The sequence below is a fragment of the Hypomesus transpacificus genome, unplaced genomic scaffold (assembly GCF_021917145.1).
Source record: "Hypomesus transpacificus isolate Combined female unplaced genomic scaffold, fHypTra1 scaffold_227, whole genome shotgun sequence".
Classification (NCBI taxonomy): Eukaryota; Metazoa; Chordata; class Actinopteri; order Osmeriformes; family Osmeridae; genus Hypomesus; species Hypomesus transpacificus.
This window is the reverse complement of record NW_025813762.1, coordinates 146437-173254: the sequence shown is the minus strand read 5'-3', so window position 1 is coordinate 173254 and position 26818 is coordinate 146437. Positions and strand designations below refer to the sequence as shown.

At 47.6% G+C, this 26818-nt stretch overlaps 2 protein-coding genes across 5 annotated transcripts; both read right to left on the bottom strand.

The window, feature by feature from the left end:
• Positions 1 to 20: 20 nt before the first annotated feature.
• On the bottom strand, positions 21 to 12973 carry rtkna (rhotekin a). 4 transcript variants are annotated; one of them, XM_047014228.1, is made up of 13 exons: positions 12789 to 12968; positions 11362 to 11561; positions 11065 to 11126; positions 10913 to 10966; positions 10577 to 10694; positions 9965 to 10219; positions 9724 to 9818; positions 9291 to 9397; positions 9064 to 9192; positions 8293 to 8458; positions 5146 to 5250; positions 4324 to 4438; positions 21 to 2750 (listed from the first exon to the last, which is right to left on the bottom strand). In XM_047014228.1, the coding sequence occupies exons 1-12, from the start codon at positions 12810 to 12812 to the stop codon at positions 4344 to 4346; spliced, it is 1410 nt and encodes a 469-aa protein (XP_046870184.1). In that variant the 5' UTR covers positions 12813 to 12968; the 3' UTR covers positions 21 to 2750; positions 4324 to 4343. The 4 variants fall into 4 exon arrangements, 3 of the variants coding, with proteins under 3 accessions (XP_046870184.1, XP_046870183.1, XP_046870182.1); XM_047014227.1 differs by having other exon boundaries at positions 21 to 2785; positions 9965 to 10222; positions 12789 to 12965; XM_047014226.1 differs by having other exon boundaries at positions 9965 to 10222; positions 12789 to 12963.
• Positions 12974 to 14228: 1255 nt separating this feature from the next.
• Positions 14229 to 26429, bottom strand: zgc:162472 (uncharacterized protein LOC553495 homolog). Its single transcript, XM_047014217.1, has 26 exons — positions 26333 to 26429; positions 25545 to 25762; positions 24762 to 25458; positions 24258 to 24361; positions 24080 to 24145; positions 23481 to 23657; positions 23137 to 23270; positions 22667 to 22761; positions 22511 to 22565; positions 22260 to 22391; positions 21898 to 22101; positions 21699 to 21762; positions 21407 to 21611; positions 21147 to 21274; positions 20579 to 20978; positions 20129 to 20263; positions 19910 to 19946; positions 19731 to 19823; positions 17520 to 19625; positions 17205 to 17407; positions 16574 to 16625; positions 16343 to 16490; positions 15958 to 16160; positions 15360 to 15681; positions 14732 to 15140; positions 14229 to 14588 (listed from the first exon to the last, which is right to left on the bottom strand). Exons 2-26 carry the CDS (start codon positions 25754 to 25756, stop codon positions 14478 to 14480), a joined length of 6492 nt encoding a protein of 2163 aa, XP_046870173.1. The 5' UTR covers positions 25757 to 25762; positions 26333 to 26429; the 3' UTR covers positions 14229 to 14477.
• Between the last annotated feature and the right edge of the window lie 389 nt (positions 26430 to 26818).

The following is a 26818-nucleotide window of genomic DNA, read 5'->3' as shown; positions in this document are numbered from 1 at the left end:
TTTTAGGTATTGAGAGGACATTTTTGTTTCTAAATTGAAGGTCTTTTTTTTAATACTCAGGGTTCTAAACATGTGAAGCAGTAAAACGTTAAAACTGGTAGCATTTATATACTATATGAAAGATGAATGAGAAAGTCTCTAGTCTATTGAGCATTGTACATATTGTTATAAATGTATTGGGGTTCATACAGCAACCTTTTAAGCTATATTTGTATAACTAATAAGCATGTTTTTGGAAAACTGGTTATGTATTTGGTTTCACAAGGACCAGGATCAGCTTTTACATTCTTGAACTGAAACAAACTGTAAAAGTTGAATTGTGATTCAAGATTCATATTGGGAATGGCTTTTCTATTGTTATAGTCAGCAACATATTGTGGCAAGTTTGTAAATATGAACAATTACGTTTTTTGATACTTTTTACAATGTAATGATCCAGCGTTTAATTAAAGTTTTGGAAATATATTCCAAAAAATGATGAATGAAAAGACAGTATCAGACATGTCATTACAGCAAACATCACCAGACCATTGTTTGAAGATCACTCAGAGAAACACACAGTCACAAACTAGTGGTAAAACCTCATGTAAATAAGATTATTTCCTTATTAATCAGGAATCAATTCTGAACCTTTCTTTTGAGACAAGATACTGCATGCTTGTTTTATTGTGTCAAGATGTGAGGGCTATCTTAAGGATGTACAGAACACCATCGCATGACTGACATCATTAGGCTCTTCAAACAATCTGTTGCCCTACAGTTTGCAGGAAGGAATGTCTTTTGAACAGGTGGGTACAATTGACAGAATGCAACCAGGAAGATAATTGTTTATCCACCTGTTGGTTTTGTTATCTTTAAATGTCAACGTGTGTTAACCTACAAAGATATCTGCAGTGTGAAGGAAATAATTTTTGATATTTTAGACACTGAGGTTTCAGGAAAAAAAGGCTTTTTGCTTCCTTGTTCCCTGGGCGTATTCCGAGCAGTGTTGATGATCCATCTTCAAATCATCAGCTCATTGATGCACAGTGTACTGATGCTTCCTTATTGGGAATGGGCAAACATATAAGGACAGACCATTTCTTGAAGTAATACCACACATATAATGTATGTCATAAAGTATGACAGCCTGCAAGATGCCTTGCTTGTTTATACACACTAAGCATTTATGCTGGTTTAGTTGACAGTAATTTCAGAGTACGACACTAATCTTTTAAGATCACATTTTTATCCAATCAACTGTGGCAATTTGCCAGGAAGGTAGGACACATTGTAATTCAAACAAATTCTAAAATGTGCATGCATATAGCAGGTACTGGATTGTTGTTTGTTATTTTGTACTGGATATTTAGATAATGTCCCACAGATGGATTTGCGAAAAGAACTTTCTAATTTAAGTAAATGTGTATTTAGTGTAACTCTGGAGACTGTGTACACAGTACTAACTATTTTGACATGCCACCTGCCTAATAATTTAATCCAGTTTTTTCCGAGTTCATCCCACACATAATATTTGCTATATTGTTGTCAACTTCCTAAGACATGTTTTCTTAAATTGGAAATGTATCCATGCAAACCCAAAAGGTGAGGGAAAAGTAAGAATAAAGCAACAAAAGATCAATTACAATATAAAGTTCTTCACCTGACATATGTGCCATTTTTGTTTCCCAATACAGATCATTTTGGGGGTAAAGGACACATTTATTATTTATAGTTTTGCAACATTACAGAATAGTGGATACTAACACATATTTATGGATTATATTTTTGTAATGTGAAAGTATTTCACACTCAATTATGATTCCAGTCTGTGCCATTTCAAGTTCCAGCATGTATTTTTGGGGAAAATTATACTTGATGAGTTTTCTTTTCATACAGTGAATACTTTACATTTTGTTTCTGAAAGTGTATTGGGTTCTGTAGTAAATGTACATGTCATCCTGGAGAGTGGACTAACCTACCACTAGGACACACCTCACAAGTGTAGTATTGTTTGATGGATTTATTGAAGGATTATCTCCTATTGAGACCCAAACAATGAAGATAATGCACTTACCTAATAGAAAACTGATTTGTGCAAACATTTGTGTCACTGTGTAAATCCACAATCCTTCACCTTCATGTACAAAGCTACGGTCACATAACTAAGTATGTTTATATTGACATTCCAGGTGTTACAGGTTGCTTATGAAAGTGTTCTACATGTTCATTTAGTCAAAATAACCCCCTATCAAAAATAATACAATAACAGAAGAAAAATATGTCATGAAATGGTAAATTGTCATTACACTACTGATTAAATTATACAGTAAACTGTGTGCAAGTAAACAAATGTGTAATTCCTCTTTACACTAACTATGTCTAGAAAGATCAGAAAATGCCAAAGTCATTTGGATCCGTTTGGTGGTTCTTCTAGAAAGGCCTCAAGCCCAAGTATGTGAAATTCACACCGACATAAAAAAAGAAGCTTTCTTTGAATGCAGTCTTTCTACCTCTCTTTTCTCACTCTGGGAATTCATTATGAAATGGCACAATGGGAGTAAGTTGATCCGTAAGACAAAATCCATCTCATGGCTCCAGCACAACCATTATTAGGAACAGGAGGTTATAAATCCAATATAGACTTGGCCTGCAAGCTATTACCAAAGTCACCTCCAGCCTCTTACTTGCTCTTGGCATGGATGTTAGAGGAGGCATCATGGCGGAAATGTTTTGATGATGAAACCATCATTCGAAGCCAGGGAGGAGTCCTTGTCATTGTGCCACCAGACCAGCAATTAGTAACCAGATGGAGAAAAAGAGAAAAGAGTATGAACGATTGTCTGTCACCAAAATAACACAGACAGGTGGAATGCATTTTCAAGCACCAGGCTTCAAACCTTTTGGTTCACGGCTGCCGGATGTTGAAGTTGTGGTGTCTATGTTTAACAATTAATGACAATGTGCCACAAAGTAGTCCACAAACATAACCCAATATTTAGTTCATCATGTGAATGTTCATCTCTGTTATGAGAATTTCACAGCCAACATGCCACCGGTTTATGCAACCTGGTGGATTATAGAAAATTGAGTTGATTGAGGTCCCCACTAATTTCCCCTGTCAACACACAAATCCTGCTTAGCTCAAAGACAATAATCACACACCTGCATATCACCATATAGATCACTCGAACACATACACGCAAACACTCTTTCTACAGGTTTTACCACCTGAGGCAGCAACAATGGTGCGTCTGTGTAGAATTACAGACAAGCAACATTCCGCAACTGTCATTCAACCATGGCAGAATTGTTTGCTACGGGTTGTGATTACTGAACTTAAGAGGCTGCCAAACTTACAAGCCACAGGGGTTTAAGCAGAAGGAACATATTTTTCTGATCATGTGCAAATAAGTAGCCTTAAACGGTCAGTGTTGTGTTCTCTAGTCTACCCTCCATGTTGTCTTGCCCCTGGAAACCTACCGACTGCATCCCATAATCAGCAATTTCTCTTGGCAAATTTCCCTAAGCTAAACATGTTCACCAAACAATGATTAATGATGTATAGGTCTATACATTGTTAAATTATTAATCGGGATTGATAAATGGAGGTAATGATATAGAACGTTTTCCTTTTTTCACAATAATTCTTTGAAGAATTCACCACGCTATCCACAACATTATAGTATTGAGTTGGGCAATATGAAATCTCCTACAAGTGAATTAACATGAACTCTAATAACTGAACCTATTGAAGCATGTACAGCAATAGGTACCTATTAAAACATAATCTGTACTGTAACACAGGGGCGTAGCCCGAAAAATATTTTTGGGTAGGCCTAGAAAAATATGAATAGGCATCTTTTAAATGTTTTCCTTTTTACTTATTTACTTAGCGATGTGCACCCGGTGCATAATTTTTCTGAGATATTTTCGTTTTGGGATAGGCCTTAGAACAAATTGGGTAGGTCTGTGCCTACCCAGGCCTACCCGTGGCTACGCCCTGGTGTTCGTCATGCCTAAAACCATGGCACTTGAATCAAAACAGGTTTGTTAAACTTCATTTTCCTAGACTGCACCGACAGGATATTGCATTCAAGGATTACTGTCGGTCTGAAACTCTAGGTAAATAGATGGGTAGGTGACCCATGTAAACATAACATTTACACCTGGAATGTGAGACTCAAAAGTATGTGTTGTTTGAGGGCCCTAGCTTTACATCCCAGCCACTCTACCGGACTGGCTGATTGAGAGACTCACTTTATGGATCGGTAGTCGAAGATGACCTAAGCGGATAGGCAGTGAGTGAGGTCACTGACTGGGTATGTAGGTATGCATGTTTACCTGTGTTGATGCTGATACTCTCACCTGTTGTCGTTGTAATAGGACGACAACAGAGAACGCATCTCAGCAGACACATCCGGAGTCACATGACCCTCACAGTGAGACGGGGATGTCACTGCCAAACGCGAGGAGAGATGGCGGGAGGAGGGATGGGAGGTGAAGAGGAGAGATTAACTAAGGGAAGGCAGAGGCTATGAAGAACAAACGTAACTATAACATTTTGTGAATGGCAGAACATTTGACATCTTACAGGGAAGTAGAGAGTTATGGAAGTAGAACATCAAAAGAAAAGCCAGAAAATGATATATAGACACATGCAGAAGTACTTTCAATTTGGTGTACATTCGCTACAGTACAACTTTTTTAGATCATTGTGTTCCCTTCTCCTCCATTTCTCTCATCTGACTGTTATGGCATCGAAAATGTCGCAACATAACCATGTTCTCATCATTCAGCTCTCGTCTTCAGACGACTTGCCACCAAACACACCTACATAATGGGTGCTGTTGTATTCCGTTTCCCCCTTATTCAGAGATTGTGTTACAAACAGCAGGTGCAGAGATCGGGTGTCTGAAATGCCCAAACCGTCCACACCCACGTTGCCTGTGATCCGTTTAGTTCTTTTTATGTCATTTATCAGGAATTATATCACTTTATTCACTCATACGTTATCATTTTTGCGGACATTTGTCTCTCATGAACACAACTCTACATGGTGTGAAGGAGTATCTAAACCAGCATACAGATTTAGGTCGTGTTTTTACAACCTGCAATTTCAGTCAACAATAAGACAAAACGCTCCCAGTGGCGATGACAAGGTACCTATTTCATGGTAGAGGGAGCCTTGCTTAGTGGTCACCAGCAGGGGCTTCCTGGGAGTTGGCGGTTCTATCTTCATGAGGTCATCGCAACACTGTTGCCACTGGCCTGCGAGAAGACAAACAATTTCTTTGATGAGAGTTTACTTAAACTTTCCTCGGGAAGTTCTTTTCAGCTAAACAAACAGCAGGGCCAACGGACTGGACCAAACATGATGCCATCCAGCACCAACCAGAACACTCCTTACCAATGATCTGCACATCATTACTTTGTGTGGTGTGTGTGTGTATGGTGACATAACCAAAAAAATCTAATTCCAATTTGCAATATGACAAACAACTAGCAGACAGACACGTATTTGAAACAAGGTCATAAAAAGCAAGCTGTTTGGAATGTCTGATGCCTGTTTACTTCTTTGGCTCACTCACCTATCTGCAATTAGAATCGCAGACATCACCACAATAATATGCTTGTGCTTATTGCACTGATGATGACGATTACGCTCAAACCCTTTAGTCATGAGTCGGGTGATTTCATTTCACACCTAGATGTATCACGAGAAAGACTGGAACTTCAATTAAACTATACTTCAGTATGGTCAAATATGTATTTACTGTATTAAAGTCGTATGTCCCTAGCCTGTCTTTATGCCATTTTTAAAAGCAGAGCTTGTCAGAAACATTGTATACTCGGAAACTATTTAAAGTGGCAGTTGGTCAGACCAAGACGGAGACGGGTTTACACTTACCTCGTATCTGTTGGGTGGTATCTATTTGAGCACATCTACAGATAATGCAGTGATTCTAATTTTTATTTTGTTCTTGAATAATTTCCCAGAATTTTTTATAAATCTCTACAGACTTAAAGAAGTAATTTTTGTATTTGAACTATGCTGGGATAATCTTGACGAACAGGTTTTTTTTATGAGCGATTCTGGGCACAGTTGGAATTAGTTTAACGTTAAAACTGCACCCACAGTACCATCAACCGTGCCCCTACCAGTGCACTGACAAAGTGAAGGCCTGTTCAATTACTCCACCTGTCATAGTGCCCATTCAAACACAACATCACAAAACGTCTGGTTTGTGCATGGGTAGAGTTTGAGTTGTGAGGAAATTCCCTTTCTTTTGACTAAATAAATGAGCTGTTTTAGCTATTAAATGAATAACAATACCAAGAGGGATGAAAACTTTGTTTTAAACCGACCCTAGATGAGGAAGCTTGACGCAGCTAACTAGCCTATCAGAACATGTCATTTCAGACCCGGTTCAGTGATATTACCTAATGATCTTTCCCACCTTTCTCAGTTATGCTGCTAAACAATGAGTATGTTGTGCCAAGTGGCTTGCACTCCTATTGTGATTTGGCTTCACAATAGCTGGCACTTGATAGCATTGTATTCCCTGGAAAAATCTGAAGAACTGGTTCCTTCTTGTCAAACATTGAAATCTCGCTGACAGTTTATTTTCATAGGATACCACCAACTTCCGTTAGTGACTGAAGTTGTCAAACGTACAATTTGCATTAAGAGCTTTCAAATACCGCAATGCACTTAAATTGTTGTTTAGATTTTTGATCAAATGAAACCGTCTTGAATTAGGAAGAGGTTATTGGAAAGATTGAAGCTTTACTTTCAAAGAATGAAAGTTATGAGATGGTTCTTCATGACTCACATTCTAATCGTTTTAAGACATTCCATGCCAACTGTCGTGAATGAATGATAGCACAGCTATATGGGTAACTAAACAGTCACATTATACTGTGAAGTATTAAACAACTTCCTTCACACCAAACACAGAGCAAACATATACACAGACCTTCACATTATAGCAGGAACTTTAATTGAGAGGATTATTTCTGAGAAATTGATTTCTTGTCAAACGATTGAAAAAACATTCACATTACTTAGTCAAAAACACTACATATTAGGTTGAGTTAAGGAAATCACTGTATACTATGCACCCACTCATTGAATATTTGAACATCATCAAGCAACCAGTCCAGTATTTGAAGTATTCATTTCAAACAATGTTGAAAATCAGATTAAAAACATAATACTCTATTGTATCATTTCACTGTACCGAACATGGCAAACCTCCATAATGTCACCTTTTATTTAAACAATGGTGCCATGGTGTTCCATTTTGAGTGGTTGCTGGAGACCAGCTTGTTATAACAGGACCAGATATGCCTGCTGAGCTGGCTTGGTCGGCTGACCTGGAGATTGACTTCAGTTCAAAGATAAAGTGTGTTTCTTTACGCTTAAGACGCAGTAGCTTAAATAAGCTAAGCAGCATACAAAAGATTAGAACATGTGTCAGGCTGTGCACTCACAGTCATTCTGAAGATTAATAAGAGTGCCAGCATGAAAACTGTTACATTACAGGGCAAGCATATGTCTGTGTCTTTGTTCATGCCTGCCTGTCATGCCTGCCTGTCATGTCTGTCTCTTTCTCTCCCTCTTTCTCTCCCTCTTTCTCTCCCTCTTTCTCTTTCTCTCCCTCTCCCTCTCCCTCCCTCTCTCTCTCTCTCTCTCTCTCTCAGTAATTACTCAAAACAGAAGACCCAGGCAGGAATGACAGAAGCCTCCGTCTCCAAATGTTTGCACACAAAGTTACACATTAAGTAACAGAGAGCACAAACATCTGCAGTTCGACTTTGTTTTTTTTGTGTACAAGAGGATATCTCACCCGAAACTTCAATGTACTCTCTGTGGATTGACATCCACCTCAGGAGTCAGGTGGGTGTGATATCATGCTTTGTTTATGGAGTGTGTCAGGTGTGTCTGCTTGACATTGAAATGCTTCAGTCATGATGTTAACATTGTCAACCAGCCATGGTTGCTTGCTTGGCAACTAGGATAAATACCAATACATGAGGCATCCAGCCATTTGATACCAGCTGTGATTACCTGCACAGCCAACATAAAGCCAACAGCAACATGATCGTGATGTGTAAACATTTGATCTGTAATGTTATGGCGTAAATCTGTGTGACAATGTCTGCGGTTTCAGTCATACAGTCGAAACGGTCAGTGGAGGTGGATGGGCCCTCAGAATTTATGAAGAAGAACAAATGTGAGTGAAGCATTCTCACAACTCAGGGTTGTGTGTGCGTGTGTGTGTGTGTTCTACGGTCCTCGGAACTCACTCATGTCGTAGAAATGCTGCCCAAAGGCCTCCATCCACTGCTGTGTGCCCTGGGGGGTGTGTGTGGCCAGGGTGTGTGTCCTCTCCTCTCCACGCTGGTTTGTGTTGATGCAGATGTTCTGGGTGTGATGTCGTGAGCCTCTCTCTGACACGCAAATGCTGGTATCCTGATGAAGACACACAAACACACACACACACGTGTTGCTTTCATGTTTTTAGAATGAGCATGATTCAGCAAAACCTATACCTGGTAACCCTAATATTTTGTCATAAGCGTAACATGTCAGATGGGGAGTCAGATGGCTGAGCCGGTTTGATTACAAGCCGTGATAAAAATGACGTTGTGTCCTTTGGCAAGGCACTTCACCCTACTTGCCTCGGGGGAATGTCCCTGTACTTACTGTAAGTCGCTCTGGACAAGAGTGTCTGCTAAATGACTAATTGTAAATGTCTATTTGAATTATAAGAGTGGGATGGAGTGCAGACATGGGTCCACATTCCTGATGTGCTGAGCCGATAATGACAGCAAAGACATCTGATATCTTATGTGGGAAATATTTGAGAACGTGCGTTAAAAAACGTTGGAAGGCAGTCGAACTGGATTCCTCTCACAGTTTATTGCCACCTATTTAACACCTATTGTCCTTGTGGAAAAGAACAGCAGCAAAGTGAACCCCCTAGTGAAACAAGCATGCGTCTGCAGCGTCCTTCCCATTTGGCTATGTGGAAAGTCTTGTGTTCGTGTCCTTGCATGTCTGCACCGGTCGTCAACCTTGTTGATGGTGATGGTGAATAACCCTTTCTCTCCAGCCTCCATATCCTCTTGACTTTGGAAAAGCACGAGATGTGTTCCTTTGAGGACACCGTAGACATCGGTCCAACATTCGGGCTCATTTTCAAGCTGGAATAAGAAACAAATGCAATGATGATAATGATGATGACAGTGAGCACGATAAGAAGTAGGATGAGCGGGAAAAGGAGGTGAAGTGAACGCTTCACCTTGACTTTCAGAGTGCCGCAGATGACCTGCTGGGTCATACAGCGCGGCTGGGCGACCAGGCGACAGCACATACTGCCGTAGAGAGGCAGCCAGTAAGAGCTGTCCTCTGGAACAGCAAACAAGGTAGCGCTGATGAGAGGAGAGGACAAGGAAGGAGGAGAAGAGGAGAGGAGGGGAGTGGAAAGGAGAGGTGGAGGAGAGGGGGTGACGAGAGAAGGAGAGTAGAAAGGAGAGGTGGAGGAGAGGGATTGAGGAGAGGAGGGGAGTAGAATGGAGAGGTGGAAGAGAGGGGGTGAAGAGAGGAAAGGAGGAGAGGAGAGGTGGAGGAGAGGGGGTGAGGAGAGGAAAGGAGGAGAGGAGAGGTGGAGGAGAGGGGGTGAGGAGAGGAAAGGAGGAGAGGAGAGGTGGAGGAAGACAGGAGAGGACACTCACCTGTCGTTGAAATAGACAAATCATGTGTTCTGAAGCTGTCCTGTACATGGGCCAGCTTTAGTGTAGTGTGGGCCAACAGGTGGTACTTGGGCCCTCTAAGGATGACAACATACAGTCAAAAGCCAATTTTAGGTTCACAAATCAGAAAAAAACACAACTGTCTATGGAATCTGGAATGTTATGTATGTTATGTATGTTTTGCATTGCCGTACATTCTCTGGTCGTATGCTACCACACTTACTGCGGATTAAGAGCAGGCACCTGGGGCGTGGTCCCTCCTCCTGCTCCCCCTTCTCCCCCTGGCCCTCCTCCATTGGCCCCACAGCCCGCAGCAGTCTCCAGGGCGGCCCGCAGTTTCCTTCCAGAGGAGCGTCCCAGTGACCCGCTGAGGCCCAGGCGGCTCAGTCTCCTGGGTCCTGCTGCCCCGGGGGCAAAGTCCTCCTCCACACAGCTGCTGTATAACTCCACTCGCAGTTCAAACTCCGGGCCCACCTCGCTACTGGCCTCACAAAACACAGGCAGACAGGCAGACAGACAGACAGACAGACAGACAGACAGAGAGAAAGATAGGCAAGCAGACAGGCAGACAGGCAAACAGGCAGGCAGACAGACAGACAGACAGACAGACAGACAGACAGAGAGAAAGATAGGCAAGCAGACAGGCAGACAGGCAGACAGGCAGACAGACAGGCAGACAGTGGATAAAAATGTTTTTGTTTCCAGAATGACGTCCGTAAAATGAGACTTCCTTCAAGGAAGTCATTTAACGGACGTCATTCTGTACCTATGTACATCTACGTATGTAGGTGAAAGAAAATAAAAGGATTGTGAAGTCATGAGAAATAAAACCTACAACAAGATGGCCTCCTCAAAGCAGATGTCTGTCAGTGTCCTGTCCACCATCACCAGGTCTGTGTCGTAAATCTCTCTGCCACATTGCAGGAGGCAGAAAACCGCACAGCGATGCAGCTCTGAGATTAGGAGATAGCAGAAGAGATAGCAGAGCACAGACTATTCAGAATCAACAATCACACCCTCGCTGCCCAGGATTCACTTTCAATGTGACATGAATTGAAATAATAAAATATGAGTTATTGTAATATTATTCATGTAATACTTTCATTTAACATTTAATTGAAAATGCTCATTCATGTCACCCCTAGTGATATGTACTTGGATATAAACTCACCTCCTTTATTCTTGAAATACTCAGAATCTTTCCACATGAGTGGAATTCTCAAGTCTGTAGAAAAGCAATGTTCCATCAGTCCAGGTCGTCAGATGGCAGATATGAGACATGCTATGCACGGGAATGTTGTGCTTATGGGTGTGTTCACTCACCTGAGATTGATACTCGGCCTGTACAAGGCAGCCTGGAATCCAGTGACCTACCATCTGATGGCCTTGTGCCCCCCCCCCAAAAAAAAAAAAAAGGTTTAGTTCATCCCTTCCTTCCTCCTAGCTTCCCTGCATCTATTCCTTCATCCACCCATCATCCACTCCATCTGCCCACTCCTTGTGCCCTCTCTTCCTTCCTTCTCTCTATCTCTCTCTCGCTTTCTCTCTCTTCTCTCCTTCTCTCCAACTCTCTTCCTTCCCCCCTGCCTCCCTCTCTCTCCCCCCTCCCGCCCCCCTCACCTGCGTCCAGCCCTCTGGAGGACCTGCGCCTCCTTCACCCTCTGAAGCTGGCTGAGGAGGCCCAGGATGCGGGCGTTGCAGGTCAGCAGGCTCTTGGAGGCCTCCAGGGCCTGTTCCCTCTGGGAGCAGGCTGCCAGAAGCTTGCTGGCCCCCTCACGCATGCGCACCTCCCGGTCAATCTGCCTCTGCACCTCGCCGTCCTGAGAGACCGAAGGAAGGGCAGAGGGGAGAGAGAGAGAGAGAGAGAGAGAGAGAGAGAGAGAGAGAGAGAGAGAGAGAGAGAGAGAGAGAGAGAGAGCGAGAGAGAGAGGGAGAGGGAGGGAGACAGAGAGAGGGAGGGAGGGAGGGAGAAAGAGAGAGGGAGTGAGAGTGAGTGAGAGAGAGAAAGAGAGAGAGAGAGAGAGAGAGAGAGAGAGAGAGAGAGAGAGAGAGAGAGAGAGAGAGAGAGAGAGAGAGAGAGAGAGAGAGAGAGAGGGGAAATGCCTTAGACAAACGTGACCACATTTGAACTAGGGCCTTGGAACTCAGGTTTCTGGGAACCTAACGTGTCATATCCTGTGCCAACCAGGTGAGACACAGTGGAGAGACCCGATCTATGTGTTGTCACATGCAGTCTTCTGGCACTTCAACTAAAAAGACAAAACCGATTTAAGCTAATCTGTTGTTTGGTTATAAGGGTTAGGCTAGGTTAGCTTTGTCAAGTTGGGTCATGGATGCCAGGTTCCGTCAATCATCAGCCTTTGTCAAACTTCACACATGTCGCTGATCTCTAACTCTGACAAGCCTGGATTTACACACTGATGTTTGATTGGGGTGGTATGGGGTTCGGGATATGCATCATGCTAAACAACAGAGGAATGTTTTACTGTCACGTGAAGGTCAGGTGACAGTTTTATTTTTTTCACTGTAGACCTTTTATTTAGAATTTGATGTATTGTATAAAGGGTTTGACATCCATACATCGACTACAGGTTTAAGTGAAGGTAAAGGATTAAGAATGAATGATCTGAGTTCTTTGATTCATTATTTGTAGTGCTTCTGTTATGTCACTGAAGTCTCCTGATTCATAAGCTTCTCAGGAATGCATGGCTGTGCTTGTGAAAGCACGAATCAAGGTCCCACAAAAGATTTAGCTTAGCTAATACAAAGATAATACACTTAGCTAATGTTGTCAATCTCTGCAATAAAACACACAGACACACAAACCATTCAGACCTCTATGATAAACATTTGGTTTCATGATAAAGTCAATGGAAAATAACACACTTTGATGAAACCTGAAGATAGTTCCAAAATCACAATCCAATGACGAATTCCCGACATCAATCGACTCAACTGACATCAGTACAGCTATTACACAACCGTAAACAACCTCCACAACGACATCGACTGTTAAACGTACACTGTACATTTAAGTGAACACTCACCAGGTCATTTTCCAACATGTTCATGATTCTTTATGCCCTCCTCCACCCAAGTCCAATCACTCTGAAGGGTGACGGTTTTCTAAAATGCTTTCATATCGATTTAACAGACAGTATAGTCCGACTATTGAATGGGTTACTGCTCCAGTCACGGTGAACTCCAAGCATGGTAGCTGTCTCATGGTGCCTCCCCAACAAAAGATCAAAATAGTTCTAAATCCCATAATAGGGACGTGGTGTAAGGGATTAACTGTGTGGATTACCAATCGGATTAAATGAAGTCTGTTATTTCAATTCCTTGATCCACTCACTCAGAAGTAAAAAACAAAATACATAGGTCATAAGAAAAATATATATTTGCCATCAACTGCAACACATTATGAAGTGCTTAAAATGAGCTTATCAAGTTTTGTGAAGACCCACTTCAACTAAAGTGTTAACTAAATTACCACACCGTAACTTGCATTGAAGATTTGGGGCAAAAAGCATTTTTTTCATTTGACATTTCCATGACAAAATCTTTTACAACTTTATTTGTGTATTTTATTTTATTTTTAAAACACCTGCAGAGGTTGTGGGTGAGAACAAATTGAAAATCTCAAATCATGATCTGTACACTTGCCCTGCAACACAAATCTATTATATATAAACATAACATAACTGCCATTTCAATAAAAAACTATTTCGAAATAACTCTTCCTGGAGGCGACATTCCAAAGACTAAAATTAGACATGAACATTCCCACCACAAACCAATGGGAGAGCAAGGCTTGTTTAGGCAATAACATTAAGGAATTTAGGTGATGAGTGTGTGTTAATAAGACTAATGGAAATCTTTGTATATTGAGTTTATAGACACCGGTTTCCACAATAAACGTGACCATCGACAACTCTTAAAATCAACACTCAGTAATGATGAACCAAATAAACCTGTGTTACTCAAGAGGCAGAAAAGGTCATTATATCACCCTGAGCACTGACAACTGTAAGCATTGTACTGTTGCATTATTGTATAATTATTTCAAGTATTCTGATAACATTTAACATGGAGAGCAAACAAAACTCATTGTTTAGTGCTTCCTATGTCACATTACAATTCCAAGATCCCATATGGGGGTTTATAAAACAAAATAAATACGTAATACTGACAAAAATAAGGGGAATTGTTTTTCAGCTTGATATCATAAGTTTTCACTATATCCTATTCAGTCACTGACTGAGACTCCGTGAGGTGATGAACTAGTGGGGGGGGGGAACAATAGTTAAAGCAACATCCACATGAAGTGGCACCTCAAATGATTCGATTTGAAAACATGAACTAAATCTCTGTACAAATACCAACCATATTTCATAAAAAGTATGAGCCAATATATATATATATATATATATATATAGGCTCGTACTTTTTATGAAATAAAAATAAAATATATTTTATATATATATATATATATATAACACTTAGGCGGTTGGCAACCTTGGGTGAAATATATTCTCGGATCCCTCAATAGTATGACTGTAACTGGAAATGTCATATTAGTGTCACGAAAAAAACCGTGAGCAACCTAATCAGTGAGACAGCTGTCACTGAAGTGCCTCCTAAAGCCTTGACCTGTGACATCACTCAGCAGGCATCACCGCTGCGTCACCGCGAGTGCTGTCTTGTTCTCCCCGTAACCCCGTCCAGTTCTCCGGTCATCCCTCATTCTCCACTTCGGTGAAGATGTCACTGAAGAAGTACTGTGACACGCTGATGTCCTCCTCTTCAGCTGCTGAGGACACCTCGCTCTGCTGCCAGCCTTCCACCTAGGACCAGAACACACGCGCACACACACTTAACTAGGACTTCTGAACTTGTGTGTGTGTGTGTGTGCGCGTGTCTGAGAGAGAGAGAGAGAGACAGAGAGAGAGAGAGGGCTATGGACACAGTGATATTTCCTTCTCTTTACCTCAGCAGTAGAGGAACACTGGAAGGTGCTCAGTCCTGGTTGGCTGGAGACTCCAGGTTCAGGGTGGGCCAGGTGGGCCCACGCACAGCTGACATCAGGGGGCCCCGAGGCCTCGACCTCTGCTGGTGATGTGAGGGCAGGGGCACTTGATCCGAAGGCAGGGGCGCTCGATGTGAGGGCAGGGGCGCTTGATGTGAGGGCAGGGGCGCTCGATGTGAGGGTTTGGGTGCTTGATGTGAGGGCAGGGGCGCGTGATGTGAGGGCAGGGGCGCCCGCTTTCCTCCCCGGTCGTGAGGTGCCGAGCTGGGGCTTCCGGGAGGCAGCTTTGGTACCTCGGGGGCCCCCGGTGGGGCTCGGGTTGCTCTTGTCAGCCATGAAGGACAGAAATCCCCTGGGTCTCCTACCAGGTCTGGAGAAAACAAATATCACAGCAGTGAAGTGAGGAACACCACAGTTCACTGACAATAACACTTCAATAAAGACTCAGGGCCTTTTAAATCAATACAGACTTTCTAAGAATGTGCAGTTTATTAAAGACTAGATCCTTTCACAGACCCCCCGAGTCCTATTTAGAGTCGAGGCCGATGGCGGGTTATTACAGGTCTGGGGTGAGACCTCTCTCCCGTACCTGCTGAGAGGGCTACTCGCGGCCAACGGCGTGATACCGTGAACATCCTGAGACTCCAAAGTCAAACCGCCGTCCTCCGCCACTCCCTGCCTTCCGGAGCTTTCCGTCGGTCCCACAGATCCTCCCCGTGTCTCCGCGGGGGAGGCCTGGGTGTGGGCTAGGGGGCGGGTGGACGCGGGGGAGGGGACAGGGGCAAGGTCAGGTTCTGAGGGGGCCGGTTCCTGCGGCTGGGTTGAGGGAGAGGCGGCTGATGTCGGGCGTGCAGAGGTGGCGTGATCGGCTCGTTCCTTCCTTGTGGCGGTTGATTTAACCTCCGGTTTGGCTGCCGGGAAAAAACACACGGAGGAACAAGAAAGACGATTATGAAATAGTTGTCAGATTGCCAGGGCTGCCAGGGTGCCTGAGATTGTGGGTCGCGACCTAGGGACGTCTGGCTTGTCATTGTTTTCTTAACAGGCACGATTGATTTCAGTCAAGAGGCGTGGTGTTTCTGTAGGCGTCTTTGCCCGTGAATAGATATTTTTCTATTCGCACAAAACCGCAGGGAGAAATGTTGATCTCGTCCCACCTCCTAAATCTGATTGGACGTGTGCCATACCTCTCCTGCTCTTGATTGGGAGTTTGCGTTTTTTACGGGGAGGGTCCGCCTCCTCGTCCTCGTTCACTGCCGGCTCTTCGCACACGTCAGTCCTGGCCTCCTCGCTCCTGACCATGCCCTCCGGCTCGACTGTGGGTTCCGGAACATTCCGCAGCACTCCGTCACTTCCCGAGGTCACCTTTCCCCCAAGGACAGCCGTCGTACTGCTCAGAGCGAGAGAGACAAGTGGGAGGAAGAAGAGAGCATGTGCGAGAGCGAGAAAAGGTTGTTTACGGCCCCGACCCCTCCCAATAACCTAAAGGTTATGCATGTAACAGCGGGGTTTGACGGCCTGCATGGCTGGGGGGGGGGGTTTGGTTTTAACCGAGCGCAGCCAGCCACTGACCTTTGTGCTTGAGGGCAGGCTGGCTCTGGGGCCTGGAGGAAGGGCAGGGGTGCGGGAGCCATCTCCTCCCCTGAGAGGAGGACTGGGATCTCGGTCAGAGACAGGATGAAGAAGGGCTCCTCTGGGTCTGAGGGGGCCAGGTCCACTGCTTAGGGAGGGAGGGATTAAATAAACTGAAAACTGTGACAAACACATAAGAACGTATGGTGATGTCTGGCTGGAGTAAAATACCTTCCGAGTTTGTCCTGGTGACGGGAGAGCTTGGATCCTCGACACATGGAGTCTGGGAAGAAACACAGGCCGGCAAAGACCACCTCTTACAACTGATCTGAAATAACACTCTTGGGAAAGTGCAGTCTGCCTTTGCCTTCTTGTTGAATGCATGCATTTTTTTGGTACTTAAACATTGCAATGCATCATGCGGTTCCGGTTTCTGTCTCAAATGAGTCACCCTGCTCATCATTTCAAAATAAAAGCCACAATAGAGCCATCTGAACATGTTGGCTGCAGACTCTTTGCCTGGTCAGGGACATTTCCCCGAGGCAAGTAGGGTGAAGTGCCTTTCCCAAGGACACAACGTCATTTGGCACAGCCGGGAATCGAACCAGCAACTTTCTGATTCATAGCCCGATTCCCTAACCGCTCAGCCATTTGACCCCCCCCCCGTATATATGAGTGTAACTGAGGTAGCTTGACCCCTTCAGGCTAAGCTGGACAGTCCCGCAATCCTGTTAGCATAGCCAGACAACTGAGGGTGGTACTAGATGGGAGATGGGAGTTGCTGGAACAGAGAGTTGCCCTTGGTGCCGGTAAAAGGCTCGAGGCTCTGCTAGAAGCGTCATGACGTCAACAGTGTTCTCACCTGGATGACATCCACAGCAGCTGCAGTCGAGACGAGAGAAGCGCTGACGTCTTCGGCAGGGAGCTGCCAGCGAGTCTGTGCTGTCGTTTCAGGGCGAGGAGCGCCACCTAGTGGTCTTTTGGCTGTTCTTCGGCTTGGGGGTTTGCTGATGTCTAAGATCTGGGCGGCCAGCTGCCCAAGAGTAGACTTTTTAACACTGGGGCCTGGGGAAATAAATAGCCTTATTAATGCCTACCAAATTAGACAAAGAATAGAAGTAAAATACCTGAATTGGTTTGGGAGTACCCCCATAGTCATGGTCTTGTATATTCTCACCTGGTTTTGATGGCGTAGCGCTCCAACTGGAGTGGGAGAGCATGGCTTGGCCACCACAGGCCAGGCTGGGTTTGAGCTTGGGTAAGCGGGCTGTGCGAGATCCCTTCGGTGGGTCGGGGGCCGGGTCAGGAAGTCTCCTCGCCTCCACCTTAGACGTCTCCATCTCCATGCACGACAGCTGCTTGAGACCCTCCTCCATCTCACCGGGGGGCGACCTGTGCGGCATGAGGACAGGAGCGGAGGTCTCTGGTGGCCCAGACAGCTGGAGATCTCCTCCGGGCTGGTCTGCAGAGGGTCTGAGGCACGGAGAAGACCCTGGAGAGGAGATGGTGTTGCCGGGAGTATCGCTGCCGGGTTGGCGTTCCGAGGGAGCCGTCACGCCATCGGCGGGTGGGGATTTCGAGGTTGCCGTCGAAGTCTCCTCGGCAGGCTGTGGTTTAGACTGGGCGGTTCTGGAGGCACGGCCCAGGTTGGGTTTGGGCTTGGGGAAGCGGGTCCTTCTGGGCTGGGGGACAGTCGGATCGGAACTGTCGGAGCCCGACTCGGTTCTGGAGACGGACCCAACGGCACTCACCGTCTCCTGAACGGCGGGTTGCGAGCCCGGCTTCACCAGAAGGGACGGTCCAATTTGGCCTTCCCGCTCCTTGTCGGGATGTGTGGAGTGCGTGCTAGTGTCTGTGGGCGGGACTAGAGACGGTTTGTCCTCCGCAGGGAGTGGTTTGGAGACTGGGATGCTGCTGGGAAGACTTTCGGCGTCTTTCTGGCCAGGCCGTGCTTCCGAAAACGCAGCCACGATCGAGGAACTCTCAACAGGCTTCAGCTGAACGGACGTTTCCGCCGCAAGCTGCGGTTTAGGCTGGGTCGTCCTGGAGGCCCTGCCCAGGTTGGGTTTGGGCTTGAGTTTGGGGAAACGGCTTCTTTTGGCCTGGGAGGCGGTCTGCTCTGAACTCTCTGAGCCCGACTCCTCAGGAGGGGCGGGTACCACTTTGCATCCCGTCCCCTGATTGGTGGATGCCACCTCGGTGGGTTGGAAATCAGCAGGGGGTCTGTCACTGGTCTCTGGCGTCTGTGGGACCGAGTCTGGTCTTGCGATCGTCTCCGAGGCTTCAGTGGCCTTCGACGTTTCGGTAACTACAGACGGAGACGCCAGGTTCTCCATAGAAGGAGTCGCTCCTTCCGGAACCGCAAGGAAGGTCGATTCAGGGGAGGGTGGAGCGTATGAAGGCAGACGATTTGGATGTGGCGTGAGCTGGGTGGCTTGTGGTGGTTCGGAGTGTGAGGCGGCGGGGGTGGTCTGAGGTGAGGGGGCAGCGGTGGTCTGAGGTGAGAGGGTGGTCTGAGGTGAGGGGGGGGCGGTGATCTGAGGTGAGGGGGCGGCGGTGGTCTGAGGAGAAGGGGTGGCGGTGGTCTGAGGTGAGGGGGTGGTGATCTGAGGTGAGGGGGCAGCGGTGGTCTGAGGTGAGGGGGCAGCGGTGGTCTGAGGTGAGGGGGCGGCGGTGGTCTGAGGAGAGGGGGCAGCGGTGGTCTGAGGTGAGAGGGTGGTCTGAGGTGAGGGGGCGGCGGTGGTCTGAGGTGAGGCGGTGGTCTGAGGTGAGGGGGCGGCGGTGGTCTGAGGTGAGGCGGTGGTCTGAGGTGAGGGGGAGGCGGTGGTCTGAGGAGAGGGGGCGGCTGTGCCCACCCCAGACTGTGCTTCTGAAGATGCGGTCAGGGTCAAGGGCATCTCCACAGGCTTCAGAGGAGCGAGCGTCTTGTCTGCCGGCTGTGGTTTCGACGGGGCGCTTCTGGCGATTCGGCCCAGGTTGGGTTTGGGCTTGGGGAAGCGGGTTCTCCGGGTGTGGGAGGAGGCGAGTTCCGAACCGTCCGAGCCCGTCTCTGCCTGGGAGGGGGGTCCGGGTTTGCTCTCGTTGGTCGATTCCCCCTGTGTGGGCGGGGCGTCGCTGCCCTGTCGCGCGGGGACAGAGTCCGCTGTCGTCACAGACGGATCGGGGGACGGCCGCGGCGCCACAGCGACTACGGGGTCAGGGGTCGCGGGTGGACCTGTTTCGCTTTGTGATTGGTCGGTGGGTGGTTGATGTTGGGGTTCGTCCTCGATGAGAACACTAGTTTCTGCAATGGGAAAACAGGCCGTTCCAAAACGCGGTTCTAGGGAGTTCTTAGGGGGAGAGGCAGCCTGGAGGTGTAGTGAATGTGCCCATGCTGAGGGGGGGTTACCTGTGCAGCAGTCCTGGGGGTCCTGGGACAGAAGCGTCTGGTTGCTTATCGTAAGCAGGGTCCGAGCTGCCTCGTTGTAGCTCTCCTCAGATTCTGAAGAAAAAAAAAAATGAAACAAAGAAAAGGTGTCTCAAAACATTCGTCCTTTTCAAGGTGCTCAAGTGTCGTGATCGACCTACCTTCCATGGGCTCTGGAGACAGGAAGTCGATGACATCCTGAAAGAAAGAAGAAGACGCCAGATGTGAGCTTCCCGCAGACCGAACACACCAGGCTGCCACGCCGCAACCCAAAGAAACCCACGGCTGAGGATTCCGGACGGCTAAACGACGTGACACACCTGTGTGGACCGCCCCCCCCCCCCCCCCCCCCCCCCGCGATGGCGGCGAGGGCGACTTACAACCAGCAGGTCCAGCTGATGTTCGCAGGGCACCTCGCCCCCCGCCCCCCCCTCCCCCCGCTCGCACGAGGCGTCGGGGCAGAGGGCGCCGTCGGGGATGCCCAGGACGTCAGGCATGTTGATGGAGATGTCGAGCTGAGGGCACGATGGCGGGGGGGAGGATGGAGGAGGAGATGGGGGGGAGGCGAGACATGTCAAACAAAAACAGACGCAAAAGCAAATTAGGACACGAAAGAAACGACACGGGATATGTTTCTGAACAACAACAAAAAAGCGCTGCACGGAAAAGGAAGCGTTTGGCCACATGGCAACGTTGTGAGTCGATGGTTGGCGTGGGACAACAAAACAGAATGTCGCTGACACACGCGTGAAACTGGAAAGAAATGGGGGGGGACGTGATTGGATGATGGTGTTAATGGAAATTGCACTTCCCCACACACACACACACACCTCCTCCATGGTCTCTTCTAGCTCTGAGACCACCGGTTGTGGAGAGCGGAGAGCGTAGGGGACGAACACGGGTGCTTGGCTCTCCATCGCGGGGCTGGTGGGAAGGTGCAGATCTTCCTCCTCCAGAAGCCCCTCCCCCAGCGCCTCCTCTCCCTCTTCTTCACTCTCCTCTGACAGGGACGCCCGGAGGGTCACCAGCTTGGGCTTCCTGGGACTGGCTTTGCTCTTGTTCTGGGGCAGGGAGGGGCCAGACCGGACTTTGCCCCTCCTAGCGGTGGGTTTGGCTTTGGAGGAGGCGGGGCCGCTGGGTCCCTCCGAAGCAGCATCGCAGGCGGGGGCGGGGCCATCGTCCTTGGCAGGGTAGTTCAAATGCTGTGTGGGCTTGGGTGTCCTGCCGTACCTAAAACCCAGCCAATCAACATCCACAGGGTCAGCCGGGCAGTTGTTCCCAGGCGAAAGGTCTGATCCAATCAGATGGAAGCAAATACGTGTGTGACTGAAAGCGGTTTGGTTTTGTGCAGATGCAGTTGTTTTGTGCAGATGCAGTTGGCAGATCTGAACGCTGTACCGTGTAGGTTTGGCAGGTGCAACCGTGGTCTCCTCCTCTTCGTCAGAGGAATGAACCTCCTCGGTCTGCCTCGCGTCCTGCCTCGCCTCCTGCCTCCGACCCTGCGCCTCGGAAGGAGACGCGACCTCCTGAGGGGGATTACATGAGTCACGTCTCTAAACAGTTGCATATCAAATGAAATCAAACATGAGTTTGTTTATCTTGAAAAAAAAAAAATGTGTGATTCTTGTCACAAGAATATCAACTGTTTGAAGGCCCACCTGTTCTTGAGGGGTTGAGTCCTCCGTGCTCTGGTCCCCGGCTGTAGACGTGGCTCCCCTGGGGCCGGTGCTGGGAGCTGGGCTCTTCTGACCCCACCTTCGGCCCAGGATAGGGATGGGTCTGGGGGCTCGGCCCCGGGACAGCTGGGCTGGCTTGATCACAGGGCCCTTGGGTGCTGGAACGGCCTCGTCTGCCTTCTGAGAGCTGAACACAAGAACCAATCAGGAGGGTGGCTGATGAAACCACACACAGATGACACACACACACACAGAGACAGAGAGACATAACTACCTCTCCAGAGGTGACTGGTCCTCGGGCAAAGCAGCTTCGGAATCTTCAGGGACACCAGCCTCATCTGGATAGAAGGGATCAGAAAAAAAAATGGTCTCGTCGGAAACCTATATACATAGACATGCTACTTTATCCAATCTTGTATTCGTTAACAACTGTTGGGTCATTTCCACAGTGGATGTTTTCTGTTCTGACAAACCTTCACTGAGCGATTTGCCCTTTTTCTTCTTCTTGGATTTTGCGGGGGAAGACGCTCCGTCGTCGGCGCTTCTTCTGCGTTTCTTTTTCGGCGTGGCGCCGGCCGTCCCGTCCTCGTTCAGGACGGCCTCGTTCTCCTTCTCTCCTTCCAGCTCCGCGCCCTCCTCGTCCTCCTCCTCTTCCTCCACGTCGCTCAGCTTCTTGGCTACGTTCGATGAAAAGACATGTCAGGAGTGGCGAAGAATGAGTTTGAGAGGCAGTGACCTCACGTCGCGTTTTTCGAAACGGGCGTCAAAGCGATCCCGTCTGTCACAGGAGTTTGACATGGGCGCGTCATTGGCAGCGTACGAAGCCGCTCCTTACCTTTCGGTTTGCTCTGGCGTGCCTTCCTGACCTTCTTCTCTGTCGGAGACTTCACTTTCTTCTTCTTCCCTATGGCCAGGATCTTTTCCAGGAGGTTGCTGAAGAACTCCACGTCCATCTTACGTCGCTCTTCTATGGGTGGGCAAAATCAGGCCCGGTTAGATTCCCACAGACCGGCCCTTAAAGCGCACACACACAGACACACACACACACAGAGACACACGCACACAAAGACACGTAGAGACACTTACTGAAAGCTTTGTCTATTCTCCAGCCGTTTTCTCGCTCCTCCCTCTTGAACTTGTTCTGTGTCGGGTAAAGGTCAAAGGTTAGGGTGGCCCGACCCAAGCGAACGCACGGCCCATCGAAGGAGGTTGGTCTTCACCCCCCCCCGTGCTTCCTCTCACCTTGATCTCTATTCGAGCTCGATGAGGAAACAGTTGGCCGATCATGGAGAAGTCAGTGCCCACCATGCTGATGGCCAGGTAAAACATGTCTGTCTCTGGAGGAACAAACACAAGTTCAACCAAAATAGTCCTCGAGTACTTCGAGCATGTTTGTGCTTTTCATACACCCCAGGGTGCTAAATAGACATGTCTCACCCATGGATTTCCAGAACTTGCAACATAACTCCCTTGACCAAAATGTTTCACTTCCATTACTTTATAGATGCACATTCTTAGGACATGTTACTCAGTGTTCACATTTGTCAGCCTAAGTATTTTCACAAATGTCCATATTTCCAAGCCTTTTAGCATTGTGTTAATGACAACTGCCTTATCTAGTCTGGAAAATGACCACGTTTTAAATCCCCAGACTTTTTCAGGGTTTTCCATAACCATAGCAACCGTGTGAGTGGCAGTTGATTCGCTCAGACCTTGGCTGGACCAAGGCTTGGAGTAGGTGGGCTTCCTGAAGCTGGAGTAGGTGGTGGTGGAGCCCCGCTCAAAGATAGGGTCTCTGTCCTCCATGGGGTTAGGGCCTTTCGCCCTAAGGACCTCCACTGTCAAACTGGAACACAAGACACGGAACGGCCTTCTCAAAACAGACCAGGTGACCCCGAGATTCAGCTCAGCGAGATACCAGACACGAAACGGTGGCTAAACGCACTGCGTTCACAGTCATATTCCCGTATCGCGTTCATAGCTCAAGTGACGTAAAAACTCGAATCTACTGGACACACGACTGCCTTTTTCCCCCCCCTCACGGAACGACACCAACCTCTCCTCGTCGATGATGAGCGAGCCGTCCTCCGCCACCTTTACCCTGGGCACCATCAGCTGGTCGTCCTGCCCTGCGTCCGAGTCCCCCTCGTCTTCGTCGGCGTCGCCCTCCTCTTCCTCTCTCTGGCTCGCCGGTTCCGGAAGCTTCTCCCGTTCCGGAAGTCTCTCTGGAGATCTGGAGAGGGAAGGTGACAGCATGCGTGTGAGAGCGGGTTCTACAGGAAAGCTGCACGACGAGGGGCGGGAATCATCATCACGTTCGTTTTCTTTCCTGTTGTCTTGACTTGTATTATTATCATCGTAACTATTATTGTTACTTTGTGTCTTTTTAGGAATCGAAGCGTTTCGTCATTCATGTATTTTTTTTTTCAATCTTTCGTGGCTTTGGCAACAATGCTCAAACGACCATGCCAATAAAGCAGTGAAATTGAGTGATGGATAACAACAAGAGCAGCATGCCACAATCCAGCTAAACTAGTAGTCCTATATCAACCCTCTCTAAGGACACAATGAAACTTGAGTCAGCATTGGCTTCGTCTTAACACCTTATTGCATCAGCCGCACACCACTTCAAACAGACACAACAGGAAGTCTTACTCTTCCCTCGATGGAGAGTTCGGGATCACAATCTCGGACTCCGCACGTTTATCTTCTACAAAGGACCTGGACAAAAGAACATGGCACCCATAAGGAAGACCGCTGGCAAACTGGATGTCGAAGGCAAAGAATCCAGGACATGATGTGGAAACTGGAAGAGACAAGACAGCTCTCTTACGTCATTGGGTTTGAATCCGGCAGGTAGTAGATAAGATCTCTCATGGTCATCTTGGAAGGATCCACTGTGTACTCCTTCGCGCACACCTTGGCCTTCTTCGATTTCTGCATGTCGAGACATCAAACTCACAGTAAGCCTCACACGCACACTCGGCACAGAAGCTTGGAAGCAGTGAAAAGGTATTTGCCCAGAGTTTACATTTACATTTAGTCATTTAGCAGACGCTCTTATCCAGAGCGACTTACAATCAGTACAGGGATATTCCCCCCGAGGCAAGTAGGGTGAAGTGCCTTGCCCAAGGACACAACGTAATTTGGCACGGCTGGGAATCGATCCAGCAACCTTCTGATTACTAGCCCGATTCCCTAACCGCTCAGCCACTGGAAACCCCAGAGGCCCATTTGGCGATAAGAACAGACATGTCAACGCTACATCTCGTAGAATTCATCTCAGCAAATACAACCCCCCATCCCCCCCGTGCGTGTGAAGAATTCGCAAGCTCACCCTCTCTTTGTTCATCTCCTGTTTGAGCAGCTCGCGGAGCTTGCGAGCCTTGGCCAGCCTCTGCAGGTCTGTCGGGTCATTCAGCAGCCTGCTCAGCCTAGACTTCCCCGGTGCTAGAGACAGGCCGCATTTCACAGACCTGGACACCAGGGTCCTGGCTCTCTCGGACAGCTCCGAGGCCTCTCTGCTCGGCAGGGAAGGCGTGGCCTTCTCCAGAACGGGGGGAGGAGCATCCTTGGTCTGACTTGTGGACGGGCCGTCTGATTGGCTGTTGGCGAGCTGGCATTCTGCCGGATGTTCGGAGGGCGGGCCTTGCTGCGGCCCGCCTTCCTCCCGCTCGGACTGGTCCGCTGGAGAAGGGTCTGGGGAGCCTGGGGAGGTGGGCTTGGCCTGGATAGGCTGTCTGGCCCCACCTGAGGGCCTGCGCCTGCGAGGGGAACGGACTCCCTGCGGGACTGTGGCGAGAGTCTGGTCGGAGGGCCCTGGAACCTCTGAGTCCGGGGCCGAGGCTGGAACTCGGGTCTCCTGGGTAGCTTTCACAGGGGACCTGGAGGTCCGGTTGGTGGAGCGGGTGAGGGCAGGGGTCACCCGGGGCTTGGCGAGGTTGGGCATGACTGAGTAACGCTTCCTCCTCTGAGATCCTGCAGAGCAGGGGGGGGCGCTGGAGGAAGCCTCGCCATTCTTTTCCTTCCCATCACTGCATTTGAGGACAGGACGGTCAGAGACACAAAACAACAAACAGTCCCATGCCAGAACTCATTCTAGTCGTTTAATTCAACTTACTCTCCAAGTGTGGGTGGTTCGGAAGGATTCTCAGTTTCTTCAGGAGTAGAAGGGTCTTTCCCCTCCTGTGACCCTGCCTTGGCCAGATCGCCTGTGTCCTGGAGGTCCGTGGCAGGAGCCTCTTGGCTAGGTTCCTGTGAAGACCTGGGGGCAGGGCCTCTCCCTGCCGGCCTGACATTCGGCCGAACACTTATCCTTGATCTGCGGAGCATGTTGTTCTGCAAGATGACACATGCATATGGTGATCGTTACAATTATAATGCCGCCTATCGATTTACTTGGCCGTAATTATTGTCAAGTGACCATAATTATAATGAGAAGATTGCGTTAATAAAACATATTAATACTAACATACCGCAAATATGACATGAAACGCTATATTGTTGTGAACCTACTAGTGGCAACTAGATGCCGCAGGCAACTGGCTATCTATTGTGTCACTTAGGTTATGTCAAAGTTCTAGCATTAGCTTTTGTTAGCAGCTTAGATGACTGGCTTGCCTGTACAATAATTATGAGCACAATAGTTCGCTGGTTAGCTAGCTAGGGGAGACTGCGTTGTAGCTCTAAAACGTTTTTACTATTCGATGTAGCTCTACCGACAGATGTAATAATTCTCCAATCGCTTGCTATCATAATAGCTAGTTAGCTAGCTGTCCGGTACTTCAGCAAAGTCAGTCCTGTGGACACTGGTAGCCTAGCTAGCTAGTAGTAGCGCGCTAGCACACGCTTTAACCCAAATAATGCATTTCGACACTAAATAGATTGATAGGACAAGATATGGCATACCTTTTCTTTTAATCATCTGTCGAAATTAAGCTAATCCATAGTCAACTTTTATTTATTTCGCCTGCCACTCCATGCTCATACTACTACCCCACCATGATAGTTTTGGTGACGTCAGAGCCACATGAGGAGCAATATGGGCAGATTTCTTTGCTTACGTTGTCCCCAGCCCTTCTTGGTTAGCAAAAATGCACATAGAACTACATAACTATTCTGTTCATAGAAGATTTGTTGCAGATCAAATCATTTTTATAACAAATAAGTCTATCAGGTAAACTAACATTTTTGATAAAGTCGCTCATGGCCAAGCCGGTGACGGGTTAAAGGTTTTGTCAGGTCTTTGTAAGGTATTTAAAACTGGCAATAGGTTTTAGTAAATAAAACATGCATTTAAACTATTTCATAACAATGATATTGACAAGTGTAATTCAAGCATGGTAGCCTAATTTGGCATTCAGTCTGTGCTTATTTTCATCAGGGCTAAGGCTA

Bases quoted from the DNA above. Each gene is read 5' to 3' on its own strand.
- rtkna (XM_047014227.1), bottom strand. From the start codon at position 12,812: ATGAACATGTTGGAAAATGACCTG. The intron at 9,819-9,964 runs GTAAGTGTGGTA...TGTCATCCTTAG, and splicing joins GTGCCTGCTCTTAATCCGCA to AGGGCCCAAGTACCACCTGT. The intron at 4,439-5,145 runs GTACCTTGTCAT...CGCGTTTGGCAG, and splicing joins CTCCCTCTACCATGAAATAG to TGACATCCCCGTCTCACTGT.
- zgc:162472 (XM_047014217.1), bottom strand. From the start codon at position 25,756: ATGCTCCGCAGATCAAGGATAAGTGTTCGGCCGAATGTCAGGCCGGCA. The intron at 23,658-24,079 runs GTAAGACTTCCT...TTCCCTCTCCAG, and splicing joins AACTCTCCATCGAGGGAAGA to ATCTCCAGAGAGACTTCCGG. The intron at 19,947-20,128 runs GTAAGTCGCCCT...TCTTTCTTTCAG, and splicing joins ATCAGCTGGACCTGCTGGTT to GATGTCATCGACTTCCTGTC.